This window comes from Entelurus aequoreus, linkage group LG10, assembly GCF_033978785.1.
Source record: "Entelurus aequoreus isolate RoL-2023_Sb linkage group LG10, RoL_Eaeq_v1.1, whole genome shotgun sequence".
Classification (NCBI taxonomy): domain Eukaryota; kingdom Metazoa; phylum Chordata; class Actinopteri; order Syngnathiformes; family Syngnathidae; genus Entelurus; species Entelurus aequoreus.
Genome location: NC_084740.1, coordinates 33586836 through 33606851, shown reverse-complemented (window position 1 = coordinate 33606851; position 20016 = coordinate 33586836). Strand labels below are relative to the sequence as shown.

The window sequence follows — 20016 nt, the reverse complement described above, 5'->3', positions numbered from 1 at the left end:
TATATATATATATACTGTATGAAATACTCGAGTTGGTGAATTCTAGCTGTAAATAACCACGCCCCCAGCCACGCCCCCCGCCCCCAAACACCCCCCACGCCCCCACCTCCCGATATTGGAGGTCTCAAGGTTGGCAAATGTCCCTGACCCTTTTCTCAACTATACAGGACCCGCAGTAGCATGCCTGAAGGCTTCCACCAGGGATTGGAAGAAACACCAGAATTTTATCCCCAGGACTTAAGTTTCAAGCATATTGGTCGAACCCGCTCCTTAGTTTAGACTGCGCCGCAGACAAGCGACATTTGCAAGAGGTTTGACATGATTGACAGGTTTTTTACAATCTAACCTCACATGCTTTACTAACCCAGGCCGACGAAGAACTCGTTTATACGTCTTAGCAGTGGTGGGCCGTCAGGGCCAGCAAGGCCTTCTCTGCTGGCCTAACATAACCAGAAATCATGATCATAATTAAAGATAAAATATTTTTTTCATTTACTTTCCCTAAATATTCTCTTCATGTCATATTATGATCGTTCCAGTGCTGTTGATTTTAGTTTTAGTTTGTATCCAATCAGAATTCAGCTAGCTTAGGCCTTCAGAATCAACAATGCGGGCGTCCGTGCGCTCTAGTGTTGTCCCGATACCAAATTATTTTGTACCGGTACCCAAATCATTTCGATACATTTCAGTACTTTTCGGTACTTTTCTAAATAAAGGGGACCACAAAAAATTGCATTATTGGCTTTATTTTAACAAAAAATCTTATGGTACTTTAAACATACGTTTCTATTGCAAGTGTGTCCTTAAATAAAATAGTGAACATACAAGACAACTTGTCTTTTAGTAGTAAGTAAGCAAACAAAGGCTCCTAATTCAGCTGCTGACATATACAGTAACATTATGTGTCATTTATCATTCTATTATTTAGTCAACATTATTAAGGACAAGTGGTAGAAAATGAATTATTAATCTACTTGTTCATTTACTGTTATCTGCTTACTTTCTCTTTTAACATGTTCTATCTACACTTCTGTTAAAATGTGATAATCACTTATTCTTCTGTTGTTTGATACTTTACATTAGTTTTGGATGATATTATTATTATTATAGAGGTTTATTTGAAATAGGGACAGATACAAAAACATAGACATCTGAAACAGTTATCCGATGCATGCATCACAATGTTTGTAGCCAAAGCTAATTTACAACACTTGTCCCCAACAACAACAACAACACAGATCCAACATCATTAAAATAGGAAAATAAAAAATAGAATGAGTTGATAATAATGATAATAGTAATAACACAGACAAAGTGCAAACTAGATAAAAGCCAATAATAATAATAATAACACAGACAAAGTGCAGACTAGATAAAAACCAATTAGTAAAAATGAGTAAAAACTAAACATGGGAACACGATTGTTGCTCAACTAGACATAATTTTGTTTGTTTTTTGAAAGTGACCACACATTTGGGTATCAATCCGATACCAAGTCGTTACAGGTTCATACATTGGTCATATTCAAAGTCATCATGTGTCCAGGGACATATTTCCTGAGTTTATAAACATAATATAATTTTTTTTTAAACGAATAGATGTTTTGATGCCAAAATATATTGACGTAATCATAGTAGTATCGACTAGATACGTTTCTGTACTTGGTATCATTACAGTGGATGTTAGGTGTAGATCCACCACCGGTACTTTTCAGAGGCGGTATAGTACCGTATATGATTCATTGGTATCGCGGTACTATACTAATACCGGTATACCGTACAACCCTAGTGCACTGTAAGCGAACGGGGACATACAGGTGATAGACAGTTGCGATAGCCAATCAGATCATGAGTTGTTGTCAGTAAGGTCTTCGAGATGGTCTCACGTTGAACGGGACATTTACGCGTCCTGTGATTGGATACTCATCGGGACCGTTAGCGGATGAATTTGAGAACACATAGAGTTGATAGACAGTTGCGATAGCCATGTATTTGTCACCATCATGTGGTCAGGGCAGTTTATATATATGTATATATATATATATATATATATATATATATATACATATATATATATATATATATATATATATATATATAGTACTATATATATATATATAATATATATATATATATATATATATATATATATATATATATATATATATATATATATATATATATATATATATATATATATATATATATATATATATATATATATATATATATATATATAATATATATATATATATATAGTACTATATATATATATATATATATATATATATATATATATATATATATATATATATATATATATATATATATATATATATATATATATATAAAGTGTGTACTTTGAATCAAACATTATTGACCGGAAGTTGCATAAGCCAAACAAATACATTTACGGTATATGTTTTAATTGATGTTGCGTTTTAATTGATTTTTAAATGCGCCAGAAAATAACCTGTTTTGTATACTGTTGGTGTGATTCAATGCCCAGTAGGGTGTAAATGTGTTCATGTATAGTATTTCTCCAGCACTGATCATGTGGTGACATCAATTATGGTATTTTGAGAGGTAATCATTGAAGTCGGAGATCACCGAAGGCCTAGGTGGGAAACGCACGGCCCGCCATTGCGTCTTAATGACCCCGAGGTGACCAGCAAAAGTTTTGAGTATCTCAGACTTGTATAGCGCTTTTCTACCTTCAAGGTACTCAAAGCGCTTTGACAGTATTTCCACATTTACCCATTCACACACATATTCACACACTGATGGCGGGAGCTGCCATGCAAGGCGCTAACCAGCAGCCATCAGAGGCAAAGGGTGAAGTGTCTTGCCCAAGGACACAACGGACGTGACTAGGAAGGTGGCCCTGTTGACTAACTTATTTTCTAAAACCGCAATTTTGGAACAGATTGGCGAGCCACACACACACACACACACACACACACACACACACAAAGAATTTAAGCCTTGTAACGTAAGGTAACGTTAACGTAGTAAAAACTATCCGCATCAGCCCCAGGTAATGACTTATCCCTTATTCCTTTTCTGACATTTCCTTAAAGATTGATGAAAATCCGCCCAAAACGTTTTGAGCTATATGTAGCGGAATGAAAGAAATGGAGTGAACCCTCCTGTCTGTCTCCACTGTCTCTGCGTGGCTGCTTGCATACGCACACAGATAGAAGTTGAAGCTCGTAAGGTAATGTAGTAGAAATGATCCAAACCAGGCCCAAAATGTGATCAGCAACTTTTTGAGGTATGTTGCTAACCAGTGTTGGGTTAGTTACTGAAAACCAGTAACTAGTTACAGTTACTAGTTACTTTATTTCAAAAGTAACTCAGTTACTAACTCAGTTACTTACACCAAAAAGTAATGTGTTACTATGAAAAGTAACTATTTAGTTACTTCTTTTTTTCTTTTCTTTTTTAAGGCTCCCATTAATGCCCTTTTAGCCTTCATTTCAGTACTGTTATTGCACTGGAGAATAATACAATCTGTTGATCAACTTGACATGCATTTGCATCACTGAACTCAGAAAGCAATGTGGTCTACATACAACACACAAACAATGTGGTCTACATACAACACACAAAGACCAAGATTTGTTTCAAAGGGCCAATTTATTTCAGGCCAGAACAATTTGACCAAACTATTTGAAATAGCTGCAACATAATGGCACTTTAACTTTAAGTAGATGGGATCTTTGTTCCAAGACACAACTTACATTTAACTAAAATGTTATTTTCTTTGTGCTCGACAAAAGAAAAGTATTGAGACTGTCTCCATGTTAAGAAACTCGACTTCTGGCTTTGCCATGATGTCTTGTTAGTCGTTATGAGAGTAGTGTATGTGTGTGTGTGTGTGGCCCTTTAAGATATGACAGCATGTGAGGTGAGTGACGTGAGTGAGTGGGCGAGAGAGGTGAGGGAGCAGCAACAGTGAGTGCGTGCAGGTGCTCTGGCTTGGTGGATGGCTGCGTCCAATAAAGTCACAAAGTTGCAACAAACCGCCGGCCTCGTCATTCACCCTCAGCTGTAAAGACCCACTTCCGGGTAAAGTGAAGGTTGTTTGCCCCGAAGTACATAAGCCCTGGAGGAACGTCTCCCCTGAGCCCCTCAACTACGGTCTGGGAGCCCCACCCGGCCCCCACCCACACAAAGCACGCCTTTTCTTTTCTTTGTGACACAGAAGGACGACACCGCAGCACTCCAATAAAACACACTCAGATACTACATAAAACTACATAAAAAATAACGTAAAATAACTACATAAAAAATAACGTAAAATAATGCAGTAACGCATCATGTAGTAACGGTTACTGAGTTACTGAATATAAAAAATAGCGTGTTAGATTACTAGTTACCACAGAAAATAACAGCGTTACAGTAACAAAGTAATGCGTTAGTCCCAACACTGTTGCTAACTAACAAACAAACAAACAAACCCCGGCAATCCCATAAACTCCTGGCGTAGGTAATACAATTAATATATTTCTTTCGGCTTTTCCCAGTTAGGGCTGGCGGCCCAATTTACATTTTACTTTTCTGAACCTGACTTGCACTCTGTGTAGCGTATCTTTATGGGAAATTAGTTTTCTCCGAGTGAGAAGCTCCAACAACATGAACACAGCAAAAAAACATCAAGGAACGAGAAACAATCTTTCAAACAAATGTGATCAATATTTTATGTACAAACCCCGTTTCCATATGAGTTGGGAAATTGTGTTAGATGTAAATATAAATGGAATACAATGATTTGCAAATCATTTTCAACCCACATTCAGTTGAATATGCTACAAAGACAACATATTTGATGTTCAAACTGATAAACATTTTTTTTTGTTGCAAATAATCGTTAACTTTAGAATTTGATGCCAGCATCACGTGACAAAGAAGTTGGGAAAGGTGGCAATAAATACTGATAAAGTTGAGGAATGCTCATCAAACACTTATTTGGAACATCCCACAGGTGAACAGGCAAATTGGGAACAGGTGGGTGCCATGATTGGGTATAAAAGTAGATTCCATGAAATGCTCAGTCATTCACAAACAAGGATGGGGCGAGGGTCACCAATTTGTCAACAAATGCGTGAGCAAATTGTTGAACAGTTTAAGAAAAACCTTTCTCAACCAGCTATTGCAAGGAATTAAGGGATTTCACCATCTACGGTCCATAATATCATCAAAGGGTTCAGAGAATCTGGAGAAATCACTGCACGTAAGCAGCTAAGCCCATGACCTTCGATCCCTCAGGCTGTACTGCATCAACAAGCGACATCAGTGTGTAAAGGATATCACCACATGGGCTCAGGAACACTTCCGAAACCCACTGTCAGTAACTACAGTTGGTCGCTACATCTGTAAGTGCAAGTTAAAACTCTCATTCAAGGCGAAAACCGTTTATCAACAACACCCAGAAACGCTGTCGGCTTCGCTGGGCCTGAGCTCATCTAAGATGGAATGATAAAAAGTGGAAAAGTGTTCTGTGATCTGACGAGTCCACATTTCAAATTGTTTTTGGAAACTGTGGACGTCGTGTCCTCTGGACCAGAGAGGAAAAGAACCATCCGGATTGTTATAGGCGCAAAGTTGAAAAGCCAGCATCTGTGATGGTATGGGGATGTATTAGTGCCCAAGACATGGGTAACTTACACATCCGTGAAGGCGCCATTAATGCTGAAAGGTACATACAGGTTTTGGAGCAACATATGTTGCCATCCAAGCAACGTTACCATGGACGCCCCTGCTTATTTCAGCAAGACAATGCCAAGCCACGTGTTACATCAACGTGGCTTCATAGTAAAAGAGTGCGGGTACTAGACTGGCCTGCCTGTAGTCCAGACCTGTCTCCCATTGAAAATGTGTGGCGCATTATGAAGCCTAAAATACCACACTTAAGCTGTACATCAAGCAAGAATGGGAAAGAATTCCACCTGAGAAGCTTAAAAAATGTGTCTCCTCAGTTCCCAAACGTTTACTGAGTGTTGTTAAAAGGAAAGGCCCTGTAACACAGTGGTGAACATGCCCTTTCCCAACTACTTTGGCACGTGTTGCAGCCATGAAATTCTAAGTTAATTATTATTTGCAACAAAAAAAAAAAGTTTATGAGTTTGAACATCAAATATCTTGTCTTTGTAGTGCATTCAATTGAATATGGGTTGAAAATGATTTGCAAATCATTGTATTCCGTTTATATTTACATCTAACACATTTTCCCAACTCATATGGAAACGGGGTTTGTATTTATTGGAACCATAAACCGCAGTATTCTCTGTTTTCTGTCGACCAAATGTTTGATTAAGCTAATATATTTGTTTTACTGCCACTACGGTCCTGTGCATCATCTGTAAACACATTGTTGTACTTGGTGAGGCTTCAGCACATCTCTGAGAACTAAACACTTACCCTGTATGTGATTGTTTGCATCGCAAGTACGAACGAAAGAAATAGGACACAACAGTCTGCAAACACATAGCAAGCACGGATGAATGAATGGTTGAATTACAGCACATTAAGATGTTTCTGATATATCAGCTTTACTAGTGGGTGTGGTACTGCCACCAAGCGGAGAGAACAGGTACTGCAGATATGGATTGTTGAATAAGCTTCTGTCCACTCAGGTGACGGCGACGATGACGAGGAGGGCCGGGAGGAGCGCCTCCCTTCCTGCTATGACTACGTCATGCACTTCGTCACCGTCTTCTGGAAGGTTCTGTTTGCCTGCGTACCCCCCACAGAGTACTGGAACGGCTGGGCCTGCTTCTGTGTCTCCATCAGCGCCATCGGCCTCCTCACCGCCTTCATCGGAGACTTGGCGTCACACTTTGGCTGCACGGTGGGACTCCGGGACACGGTGACTGCCGTGGTCTTTGTGGCTCTGGGAACATCCATTCCAGGTGAGCAAATATAGTTTTTTCTGGGATGTTAGATGAAGTCCAATAAAATCTGAGTCTGTAACGGATGCCAGCTCATGTGACTGAGATATTACCGTGGAACCTCTGGTTTTTGGCAATTTTTTTGCCAAAAAACGGTTATCATACGGTCAAACACTGCGAGTAACAGGCTTGTCGGTTTGCCAGTGTATTATTCTGCAGAAACAAAGAATCCCATGCATTTTAAGGGGTATGACTGCAAAATAACCCTCTGATGTGGTGCGTGATGTGGGTATATTAATGCTTTGGTTTTCATATGATTCAGTCTAGCGTGAACATTTTAGAACAGATTACTAATGAAAACTAAAGTACTAGGGATGAACCGTATAGATTAGAATAGAACGTTATTGTCATTGCACCTAAAAAGTACCAAAAAAATTGCTTTCCATACAATCCATCCAAAAACAGAGTTACAGGGGTATAAAGCGGTAGGAACAAAAGGTAAACATGGAGGGGAAGAGGAGGAGAAAAAAAAGCAACTCTTAAAACTACGGTATTTTCCGGACCATAGGGCACAACGGATTATAAGGCGCACTGCCGATGAATGGTCTATTTTCGATCTTTTTTCATATAAAACGCGCACCAGATTATAGGGCGCATTAAAGGCCTACTGAAACCCACTACTACCGACCACGCAGTAGGATAGTTTATATATCAATGATGAAATCTTAACATTGCAACACATGCCAATACGGCCGGGTTAACTTATAAAGTGCAATTTTAAATTTCCTGCCACACTTCCGGTTGAAAAAGTCTAGATATGATGACGTATGCACGTGACATCAATGGTTGATACGGAAGTATTCGGACCCATTGAATCCAATACAAAAAAGCTCTGTTTTCATCGCAAAATTCAACAGTATTCTGGACATCTGTGTAGGTGAATCTTTTGCAATTTGTTTAATGAACAATGGAGACTGCAAAGAAGAATGTTGTAGGTGGGACGGTGTATTAGGGGCGGACTACAGCAACATAGCCAGGAGGACAGAGATGGATAGCAGACGCGCTAGCCGCCGAACTCACCTTAACTTCCTCCGTCTCGCCGACCGCATCTATGATCGGGTGAAGTCCTTCGTCGCACTGTCGATCGCTGGAACGCAGGTGAGCATGGGTGTTGATGAGCAGATGAGGGCTGGCTGGCGTAGGTGGATAGCTAATGTTTTTAGCATAGCTCTGTGAGGTCCGGTTGCTAAGTTAGCTTCAATGGCGTCGTTAGCAACAGCATTGTTAACATTCGCCAGGCTGGAAAGCATTAACCGTGTATTTACATGTCCATGGTTTAACAGTATTGCTGATCTTCTGTCTATCCTTCCAGTCAGGGATTTATTTATTTTGTTTCTATATGCAGTTAAGCATGATGCTATCACGTTAGCTCCGTAGCTAAAGTGCTTCACCGATGTATTGTCGTGGAGATAAAAGTCACTGTGAATGTCCATTTCACGTTCTTGACTCTCATTTTCAAGAGGATATAGTATCCGAGGTGGTTTAAAATACAAATCCGTGATCCACAATAAAAAAAGGAGAGAGTGTGGAATCCAATGAGCCAGCTTGTACCTAAGTTACGGTCAGAGCGAAAAAAGATATGTCTTGCACTGCATTCTAGTCCTTCACTCTAACGTTCCTCATCCACGAATCTTTCATCCTCGCTCAAATTAATGGGGTAATCGTCGCTTTCTCGGTCCGAATCGCTCTAGCTGCATTGAAAGCAATAGGAAAATGTGAGTAGCCTTTCAACGGACTACGTCACGCTACTTCCGGTAGGGGCAAGGCTTTTTTTTATCAGATACCAAAAGTTGCGATCTTTATCGTCGTTGTTCTATACTAAATCCTTTCAGCAAAAATATGGCAATATCGCAAAATGAGCAAGTATGACACATAGAATGGATCTGCTATCCCCGTTTAAATAAAAAAAAATCATTTCAGTAGGCCTTTAAGTTCGTTGGGTGAATAAGGTAAACTCACTACGCCGGTATGTTTTAGCGCTTTCATGGTGAGTTTACTGTAAGATATAAGTAAGAACTTTACACTACTTTTGCATGATATGCTAGTTACTATGGTTATCTGAGTCACAGCAGCTCAGACGGGGCACCAAGCAGTGTGGGTGGGGAGCGGTGTGTTTCCAGAGCGGCCAGCCTGAAATGCAGATGTCAGGGACAGACGCGGAAGAAGATTTTTACAAAAAAGTTCTAAAGCTTAGTGATATATCATATTGGAGGTGGGTTTTTTTTTACCCTTCGTGTTCATATTTCGCTGTGTTTTTTGCACTTTTGTTGCGTTTCGCTTGATTGTAAAAATGTCGATCGACGTTCATATGTTGTCAATATTCAGTGTTTTATCGTTCATAGTCAATACTGTAAATGCCACATTCTTTATTTTCATGAACATTCTGGGTGTCTCATTCAGTAAAAAAATGTAGAATTCCATTACATTTTTAAGGCGGTCTGTCATAAAGTTTTTAGCATTCAATCAGACATTATTGTGGGGTTTTGTATTAGTGTTCCTAAAAAAAATATATACCAGCCCCCGAGTCAAAATAATTGCCCATTCCTGGGTTAGCATATCCTCCTATGGTGTGTAGTGTAACATGTTTAGCTATGGCCCGTCCTCCTGGGATAATAATACTTGTAAGAAACGTTTATTTGCCACCATTGAGGAAAGGAAGAAGTGTTTTTTGCACTGTGGACGGACATTGGCCGCTGGCGAGAATGCTCCAGTGCGTTACAGATGCGTTTGTTCGCTTGTCGCTGTCAAATTTGCAGGACACAACTATCACTATATTTAACGATATTAAAAGCTCTATCGTCTGCCAAATATAGGAAAGGATAGACTTGTATTTATCCCACAAGAGGAATATTATGTGGTTGCAGAGCAGATTCAAAAAGTCCACCAAAAAGTATTCAAAATAGAGCAAAAAGTCAGGAAAGCGCCACCCCTTGTTGCGCAGTCCCAAAGGGGTTTAAACTAAAAGGTAATAAAAACACATTAGAACACCTCCCGACCTTGAGAGGGACAAGAGGTAAAAAATATGGATGGACGAAAACTAGAGGGAAAAATAAAAGAACACCAAGGAGGAGATAAAAGAGGACAGAGCTGCTGAAACCAGCTGCCTCTTCAGCTGTGTCTTTTTTTTCAGAGAGCAACAGAAGTAAGACACATTGAAAAAGTTGACCAACTTCTCGGTTTATGTCTACATCCTTCTACGACACAAGTGAGAGGCATGATTTATAAACTCAAATTAACTTTTACCAACTCAGAGGCAATGCAGCAGCTCACCGGCTCAGTATGTCAATACTGTAGCTTCATATGCAAATTACTTCTCTGTGATTTCGACGCCACTAAAAATAGTTTGTCTGCGTCAAAGCTAGGAATAACAATATCACTAATACTTCGTAGGGTTGGAATTGGAGGTTAAATCACCAAAAAATGATTCCCGGGCGCGGCCACTGCTGCTGCTCACTGCTCCCCTCACCTCCCAGGGGGTGATCAAGGGTGATGGGTCAAATGCAGAGAATTATTTCGCCACACCTAGTGTGTGTGTGACAATCATTGCTACTTTAACTTTAACTTAAAGGGGCTGTTTGCAACTTGTTCACAGTTACATTTTTCAAAGCTAAAAAAAATAGCAAGAACACCATTGGCTCTAGCTTATGTTAAAATTAGTGGTTTCACAAAACATATGTGTTAAAACTGTCTATATTTTTCACAATTACTACGTTTCTGTAATAATTTTTACCGGCCCGAATAAAATGATTTGTGTTCATGGCAGTCACTAACGCTCACTTGTCAACAAGTACAGGCAGAGAGCACGTGCACACATACAAAAACTGCCCAAGAGAAGCAACAAACAATTTGCAGTCATGTTTGTTGTTATAATAGAATATACCATCAACATTAGCTAATGCTAACTCTCCAAATCAGTATCATGAGCTCACAACACCCAAAGGTAATGCGCGTGCATGTGTTACGCACGTACGTAGTTACGTCATTACGTCATAGAAGCCGGAAGAGGGCGGGATATGAAGCTTAAATTACATTGGAAAGTTAGCGCCCTCTAGGCCAGTGTTTTTCAACCTTTTTTGAGCCAAGGCACATTTTTTGCGTTTAAAAAATCCGGCGGCACACCACCAGCAGAAATCATTAAAAAGCGAAACTCAGTTAACAGTAAAAAGTCGTTGTCGCAATTGTTGGATATGACTTTAAAGCATAACCAACCATACATCAATATAGCTCTTATCTCAAAGTAGGTGTACTGTCACGTGTCACATCACGCCGTGACTTATTTTGAGTTTTTTGCTGTTTTCCTGTGTGTAGTGTTTTAGTTCTTGTCTTGCGCTCCTATTTTGGTGGCTTTTTGTCTTTTTTGGTATTTTCCTGGAGCAGTTTCATGTCTTCCTTTGAGCGATATTTCCTGCATTTACTTTGTTTTCGCAATCAAGACTAATTCAGTTGTTTTTATCCTTCTTTGTGGGGACATTGTTGATTGTCATGTCATGTTCGGATGTACATTGTGGACGCCGTCTTTGCTCCACAGTAAGTCTTTGCTGTCGTCCAGCATTCTGTTTTTGTTTACTTTGTAGCCTGTCCAGTTTTAGTTTCGTTCTACATAGTCTTCCCTAAGCTTCAATGCCTTTTCTTAGGGGCACTCACATTTTGTTTATTTTTGGTTTAAGCATTAGACATTTTTTTACTTGCACACTGCCTCCCGCTGTTTCCGACATCTACCGAATTTTTCGGAGTATAAGTCGCACTGGCCGAAAATGCATAATAAAGAAGGAAAAAAAACATATATAAGTCGCACTGGAGTATAAGTCGCATATTTTGGGGAAATTTATTTGATAAAACCCAACACCAAGAATAGACATTTGAAAGGCAATTTAAAATAAATAAAGAATAGTGAACAACAGGCCTAATAAGTGTACGTTATATGAGGCATAAATAACCAACTGAGAACGTGCCTGATATGTTAACGTAACATATTATGGTAAGAGTCATTCAAATAACTATAACATATAGAACATGCTATACGTTTACCAAACAATCTGTCACTCCTAATCGCTAAATCCCATGAAATCTTATACGTCTAGTCTCTTACGTGAATGAGCTAAATAATATTATTTGATATTTTACGGTAATGTGTTAATAATTTGACACATAAGTCGCTCCTGAGTATAAGTCGCACCCCCGGCCAAACTATGAAAAAAACTGTGACTTATAGTCCGAAAAATACGGTACTTAGAATGCATAAAAAAGAGAATCATGTGTTGGATTGTGATTGATAGGCAAAATGGGCTGCAGTGGCGTAAAAGGTTCTATTCAAACCTCTTTCCTTCTAGACACATTTGCCAGCAAAGTGGCCGCCATACAAGACCAGCATGCAGACGCCTGTGTCGGAAATGTCACCGGCAGCAACGCCGTCAATGTCTTCCTGGGAATCGGCGTGGCGTGGTCGGTGGCCGCCGTCTACTGGAAGATCAAGGGGAAACCGTTCAAGGTGGATCCGGGCTCACTGGCTTTCTCCGTCACGCTCTTCACCATCTTCGCTTTCGTCTCCATGGGCGTGCTCTTGTTCCGACGCCGGCCCTCCATCGGCGGCGAGCTGGGCGGCCCCCGGGTATCCCGCATCCTGACGAGCTTGCTCTTCCTGGGCCTGTGGTTCCTCTACATCCTCTTTTCCAGCCTGGAGGCGTACTGCCACATCAAGGGCTTCTAAGAAGGAGATGACCAACGTAGTTCCACAACAACACACACACACTTTGACACGCTACAGGTGTAGGTTAAGAGGGCTCTTTGATGCACACACACACATACACACACACACGTACTCTTGGATAAAGTGATGACAGCAAACTCGGGTACAAGCAATTTAGATGGCAAAAGAAAGTCTGTTGATGGCGAGAAGAGAAGAGTGAATGTAGCGTTGACGTGGATGCAAGTAAAGGTTGTATCAGAGGATGGCACTGCCGTCGGAAAAGTGTTTGCCCAAGAAAATCCTCCCCCCCCCCCCCCCCCCCCCCCCACTCAGCGGTTCCAGGCGAGGAGGGGGGTGAAATGGAGTCGAATGTTTACTTTGACTTTATGTACTGCACGGGAAGCTTGTTAAGTGTTTACACGGCTAATGGACACATCAGAGGAAGGCACTTCTCAACACGCGCTGTAAATAGAACTGCACATCTCGAGCGAGCCGCCCTCCGATGTTTGTTAGGGGGCCCCATACTGCGAATCAAGGTGTCGCCATCATCCTGCACGGTTTCCATAGTAACCATATCCCTGGAGAAGGGGGACTTTTTGAGCATGTGTAGCCAGATGTTGCCATCCCCGTCACCCCGTATGTCATGTAGAATTGTACCGTAAATGGCCATACTCGCATTTGTGCGCTGATGTGTGTGTTTGTGTGATTACAGTCATGGCACTAGGAGTGCTGGTGGGGCCAATAATCCACTACCGCACTACTACTACTTGATCTTGCAGCAGTGGTGAAAGGTAATGCATGGGTGGTTCAATTTAGCAGCTAAAGCCATGAAATTATTTCACGTGTGTTCATTATGGAGGCACAACTCGTCATATTACAGAGGATCTGGACTTGCACATGATTTGGGGCCCGCACAATGTTTCATGACACCACCCGTACAATGCCTTAACTACTACAGCCGCCAGCTGTGAGATCACTTGTTCTCACTGAACTTGTTGTCGCGTCACATCCGATTGGTTCCTCACTGCAATCGGTGCAAGTAGTAGTCGACCAAGGGTTGCGTGTCTGGATGTGGCCCGAGTCGAGGTGCGTCAAAACGGATGCGGCGCTATTAAATCAAGTCCAGTACCTGTGACGGTGTTTTAGTATTAGTCGCTGCTCGCTAGATTTAGTAGAGGCGGATAAGTGCTGCACGGCATTGCACAGGAGGAATAGAACATCAATTCAAGTCAATGGTCCAGGTCATTGCATTCTCAGGGCATTCAGTCTTAGAAGACGTTTCGCTTCTCAACCATGTAGGCTTCATCAGTTCATGCTCATAGACTTAGATTGGTCAGATCTCGTCTTAGATTGGTCAGATGCAAAAGAGCAATCCTGTAGATGCCAAGGACAAGTCGTTGAAGTGGAATTTCCCCTCGTGAGCATTGGGGTATTGTGTGGCAGAACGATTGCTGTGGATCGACCACTATCAGCCCAACATATTTGGAGTCACTCAGGTTAGCATTCCATTCAGTTGTAAACAAATGGCACAAAGTAGAATCTATGACCACAATGTTTCTAACTTCTGTTATTTGTTGGAGGCTCAGTTGCAGAGTCTTTGAACCATTCCTATATCAAGATACAGGTGATGGAATTCCTGCTGGGCATTGCTGCCTGACGCACCTCCTCCAGTGCCTTTTGATAAGTGTGCTGTGACACCTCACCGAACGCCTCTGTGGACATAAACGGGTCCTCAGCTGGGGACCACCATTCATCAACGTTTCGCTCCTTTAACCCCAGAACGTCTCATGGTGGCGGAGCGATGGCAGGGATGTCTCCCTGCCACCCCCTGCTGATGTCTTAGGTGTTTGCCCCCCAACTCTTATGCTTCCTCCTTAGCCACAGCCAGAAGCTGCCTTTGTCCGCCTCCTCGGCCAGCTCTTTCATGGCTTTCCGATGCCCCGCTCCTGTGCATCCAATGTCTCGGAGTAGGCTGGCAGTTGAGGAACCCACGAAGCCCCTACACCCTACTTCCACAGGGCAGATGACGGCTTTCCAGCCAGCCTCCCTGCACTCTGCTGCCAGGTCAGAGTACTACTTTGTTGGAGGCTCAGTTGCAGAGTCTTTGAACCATTCCTAAAAGACTAACAGGTTGATCCACAGCAATCATTCTGCCACACAATATACCTCAATGCTACCAAAGGGAAATTCCACTTCAACGACTGTCATGGGCATGCTCTTTTGCATTTCAACAGTTGTTTTTCTCACTACGACAGGGCGGAACCATCCTTGCCATGGCAAAACAACCTGGTGTTGGAGTATAAATATTAGGGGTTTTGGCACCAGCCGCCAGACTAGATGTGATCAATCTCAGTCTAACACTAAATCTGACCAATATCAGTCTAAGACTAGATCTGACCAAATCTCAGTCTAAGACTAGATCTGACCAATCTCAGTCTAAGACTAAATCTGACCAATCTCAGTCTAAGACTAAATCTGACCAATCTCAGTCTAAGACTAGATCTGACCAATCTCAATCTAAGACTAAATCTGACCAATCTCAGTCTAAGACTAGATCTGACCAATCTCAGTCTAAGACTAATTGTGACCAATCTCAGTCTAAGACTAGATCTGACCAATCTCAGTCTGACTAGATCTGACCAATGTAAGTCTGATAGCATGACCTGATGAAGCCTACTTGGATGAGAGGCGAAATGTCTTCTAAGACAAACCAAGCAGTCCAGTTGAATGCCCTTAGAACATACATTCAAATATTTGCATTTTAAGTTACCAAAACCATCGGTTGTACGCAACGAGCAGATGCAAGACTAAATAAACTGCAAACCATCAGTGCGGCAAATTCTCCCGGATGATTGTTTGTTGTCATATTCTACATTCCTTACATCCTAACATGTACGGTGATGTCACAGTGCATCAGCAGAGTTGTCAACATTTTGTCTTTCGGACTATAAGTGCTGTACAAGTGTGTTTTGTGTTCCGTGAGATCAAAAAGTTCTGTTTGCCTGAACAAAGCCAACTTTGTACCCTTTCTAGAGCTAATTTTGTATATTTTCCTCGCAGGTGCAACAGAGGTAGTTTTTTTTTGTACAGTACTTCTGGACAATGTTTAGAGTGGTCTCAGTGTCCACAAACACTAGAGTTTACATGACTTGAGTCGATTAGATTTTGATACAAGTCTCCTTTGAGTGCTAGGCTATCATAACCAAGCGTATCCAATTGACTGAAATAACCGTGTGTGCTTACTGCTGTTTGAGTTGAAGAGCATTTATTTGTGTTTATGAAGAAACAAGCTGTGCCGCAGGTCCTTGATTTCAATGTGCAATACAGAAAACATGTCTTTCCCTATTAGCTTGGACATGAGGTCGTCTTCTCCGTCTGTGCCAGTGTTTGTCGCTCTTCATCCTGCTCCTACAACGGCGGCGCTGTTTTGAGTGTACGTAGCATGTTTACATGAAGAAACGGTGTGGAACATTGGCAGATTATATCGACAGAGGAGGGTTTCCAAACATGAGGTCGCGTCAACATTTAAGATGGCGTGTCATGAAAATGCACGTTTGCTGAACTCAGACCCCAAAGCAGAACTGTCAACAGCCGGCCAATGTTCCGTGTTTCCATTTGGCTTCGGCCTTTGTTGTTCTCTAGTTAGATGTGTTGCCCCCTACCCCTACCTAGTGTGGGCTTGTTTGCGTTCTCCATGTTCCTCTACGGCTGCATGAGCACCCCCATGCATCCCCTATGTGTTTTTAGCAGCATGTGAAGGACACCTATTGGCATATTTAATAGGGTCCCTGCAATCCCAACTTCAGAGGCGCTGGGTGTATCAAATAAGCAAGTGACACAAATATCAGTGTCATGTTCTTGCCTTTGGGGAACTGTGAAAATAAGAACCCAGTCTGTTGGGCCGCGGCAACATTTCGACGCAATGTTGCCGATCTGTTTGATTGTTGATGTACAATATCTGTGTTGTGTTTGTGTCCCCTCCCTTCTCCCTCCTATGTCTCGTTCTTCTGTGTCTTTGTGTGAACATCTCTCTCTGCCTGACCCTTTGTAGAGAACAAAAAAAAAACAATTACATGTGTTTGACATTTAACTCATTAACTCAGAGTAATATTTAAGTTTTATATGAAATGTACAAAAAAAAATTCAAAAATGATGCTTGTTTTCAGAACATGGCATGAGGTGTAATGTGTTGGTCAACAGAGGTTGACCTTATTTGAATATATTTTATTTATTTTCAAACCAGCACGTGTCTGAGTCTTAATTTCTACAGAATATCATGAAGGTAATATCAACCCCTGAGTATACCTACCAAGAATAGAACAAATATAAAAGTACAATCAGTGACTATGATATACCAAATTGGTCTTGGTGGTACCAAATTAGTTTTGATGATCATAGTGGGGCCAGCAGGAGATCATCTTGAGTGGAGACAAAAAAATTCAAAAATGATGCTTGTTTTCAGAACATGGCATGAGGTGTAATGTGTTGGTCAACAGAGGTTGACCTTATTTGAATATATTTTATTTATTTTCAAACCAGCACGTGTCTGAGTCTTAATTTCTACAGAATATCATGAAGGTAATATCAACCCCTGAGTATACCTACCAAGAATAGAACAAATATAAAAGTACAATCAGTGACTATGATATACCAAATTGGTCTTGGTGGTACCAAATTAGTTTTGATGATCATTTACCCGTGTAAGTGATCATAGTTTTTAGGTTATTAACGCGTTTTCATTCATAACTAGCCCCGCCACCTTGTCAAAATCAATCAATCAATCAAAGTTTATTTATGTAGCCCTAAATCACGAGTGTCTCAAAGGGCTGCACAAGCCACAACGACATCCTCGGCTCAGATCCCACATCAGGGCAGGGAAGAACTCAACCCAATGGGCTACAATGAGAAACCTTGGAGGGGACCACCGATGTGGTCGACTGGTGTAATGGACGTCGAGTGGATCTAGTTAATAGTGTGAGAGTCCAGTCCATAGTGGGGCCAGCAGGAGATCATCTTGAGTGGAGACAAGTCAGCAGCGCAGAGACGTCCCCAACTCAATCAATCAATCAATCAATCAATGTTTACTTATATAGCCCTAAATCCAGAGTGTCTCAAAGGGCTGCACAAACCACAACGACATCCTCGGCTCAGATCCCACATCAGGGCAAGGAACTGATGCACAGGTGAGGGGTCCACCCCAGGTCCTAACTTTGAACAGCTAGCGCAACATCTGTGGTCACCTAATCTGTGCCCCACCTCAAGAGCAGAAAAGAGACGGCAGATCAACTAGTCTAAAAGGGGGGTCTATTTAAAGGCTAGAGTATACAAATGAGTTTCAAGATGGGACTTAAATGCTTCTACTGAGGTAGCATCTCTAACTGTTACCGGGAGGGCATTCCAGAGTACTGGAGACCGAATAGAAAACGCTCTATAGCCCGCAGACTTTTTTTGGGCTCTGGGAATCCCTTATGAGCCGGAGTTCTTTGAACGCGATTTCTTGCCGAGACATATGAGTCATAAAATATTAATGACATAAAAACTATAATAGTTACATACAAAAATGTCGCAAAATAAAATGGGTCAAGTCTGGGGATACAATATTGCCAAAAGTATTTGGCCACCCATCCAAATGATAAATTGGGGCTTGGCCCCTTAGTTCCAGTGAAAGGAACTTTGAATGCTCCAGGATATCAAAACATTTTGGACAATTCCATGTTCCCAACCTTGTGGGAACAGTTTGGAGCGGGCCCCTTCCTCTTCCAAAACAAGGTCCATAAAGACATGGATGAAAGAGTCTGGTGTGGATTAACTTGACTGGCCTGCACAGAGTCCTGACCTGAGCCCAATAGAACACCTTTGGGATGAATTTAACGGAGACTGAGAGCCAGGCCTTCTCCACCAACATCAGTGTGTGACCTCACCAATGCGCTTTTGAAAGAATGGTGGAAAATCCCTATAAACAAACTCCGCAACCTTGTGGACAGCCTTCCCAGGAGAGTTGAAGCTGTAATAGCTGCAAAAGGTGGACCGACATATTGAACCCTATGGGTTAGTCCAGGGTGTACCCCGCCTTCTGCCCGATTGTAGCTGAGATAGGCTCCAGCACCCTATAAAACCTATACAAGTGACATTGTTATCACCAGGAAAGATGAGGTCACCTACCTAGGTTCCATTCTAGAGGCTAATCTTTCCTGTGATAAAATGGCAACCAAGGTAATCAAAAAGGTCAACCAACGAACGAGATTTCCCTATAGAATCTCCTCTCTGGTCAACAAAAGCACCATGAAGATTCTAGCGGGAACTCTCATTCAACCTTTTTTCAATCACGCATGCACCTCCTGGTACCCAGCACCTCCAAAACCCTCAAATCTAGACTCCAAACATCCCAGAACAAGCTAGTCAGATTACTTCTAGACCTCCACCCCAGATCACACCTCACTCCTACCCACTTCTCCAAAGTGGGCTGGCTCAGGGTGGAGGACAGAGTAAAACAACTTGCACTGAGCCTAGTCTATAAAATCCGCTACACCTCCCTGATACCAAAGTACATGTCAAACTACTTCCTTAACGTAAATGACCGCCACAACCACAACACCAGGGGGAGCTCCACAAACCACGTTAAACCCAGATTCCGATCTAACAAAGGTCTTAACTCATTCGCTTTCTATGCCACATCAATATGGAATGCACTCCCAACAGTTGTAAAAGAAAGGGCATCTCTATCCTCCTTCAAAACCGCACTAAAAGAACACCTCCAGGCAACTTCAACCCCAAACTAACACCCTCCCTTCCACATCCCACCTCCCCTGATTGTAAATAATCAAATGTAAATAATCAAATGTATATACTTGTTCTTATGCTTTCTGATCTCTCTCTCTCTATGTCCACTACTTGCTGTACATATCCTACCAATCCTACACTGTTCCAATGTCCATTTCTCTGATGATGCAATTGTTGATGACTGAAGTGTTGATATCAACCAAACCTAACCCCCCCCCCCCTCCACATCCCACACCCCGGATTGTAAATAATGTAAATAATTCAATGTATATACTCTGATGATTATCTTGTGTGATGACTGTATTATGATGATAGTATATATATCTGTATCATGAATCAATTTAAGTGGACCCCGACTTGAACAAGTTGAAAAACGTATTCGGGTGTTACCATTTAGTGGTCAATTGTACGGAATATGTACTGTACTGTGCAATCTACTAATAAAAGTTTCAATCAATCAATCAAAAAAAAACCTTCACCCCGAAAGGGATAAGCGGTAGAAAATGGATGGGGGTTAGGAATGAGATGGCACTTCAAGTTCAGATGTGAGTCAAAGCAGGTGGCCAAATACTTTTGGCAATATAGTGTATTATGACAC

General features: G+C 41.5%; 1 protein-coding gene across 2 annotated transcripts in view; it reads left to right on the top strand.

The window, feature by feature from the left end:
• Positions 1-19843, top strand: part of LOC133658485 (sodium/calcium exchanger 2-like) — a 229466-nt gene extending 209623 nt beyond the window's left edge. The window contains exons 16-18 of one of the 2 annotated variants that reach the window (XR_009827479.1): positions 6638-6913; positions 12283-13274; positions 13351-19843. Coding sequence is in view for 1 of the 2 variants with exons in the window: in XM_062060570.1 (XP_061916554.1) it covers positions 6638-6913; positions 12283-12659 (653 nt within the window). In the remaining variant the exon portion in view is untranslated. Of the gene's footprint in view, positions 1-6637; positions 6914-12282 lie in introns of both variants that reach the window. The other variant, XM_062060570.1, reaches the window with a different exon arrangement.
• The last annotated feature ends 173 nt before the right edge of the window (positions 19844-20016 follow it).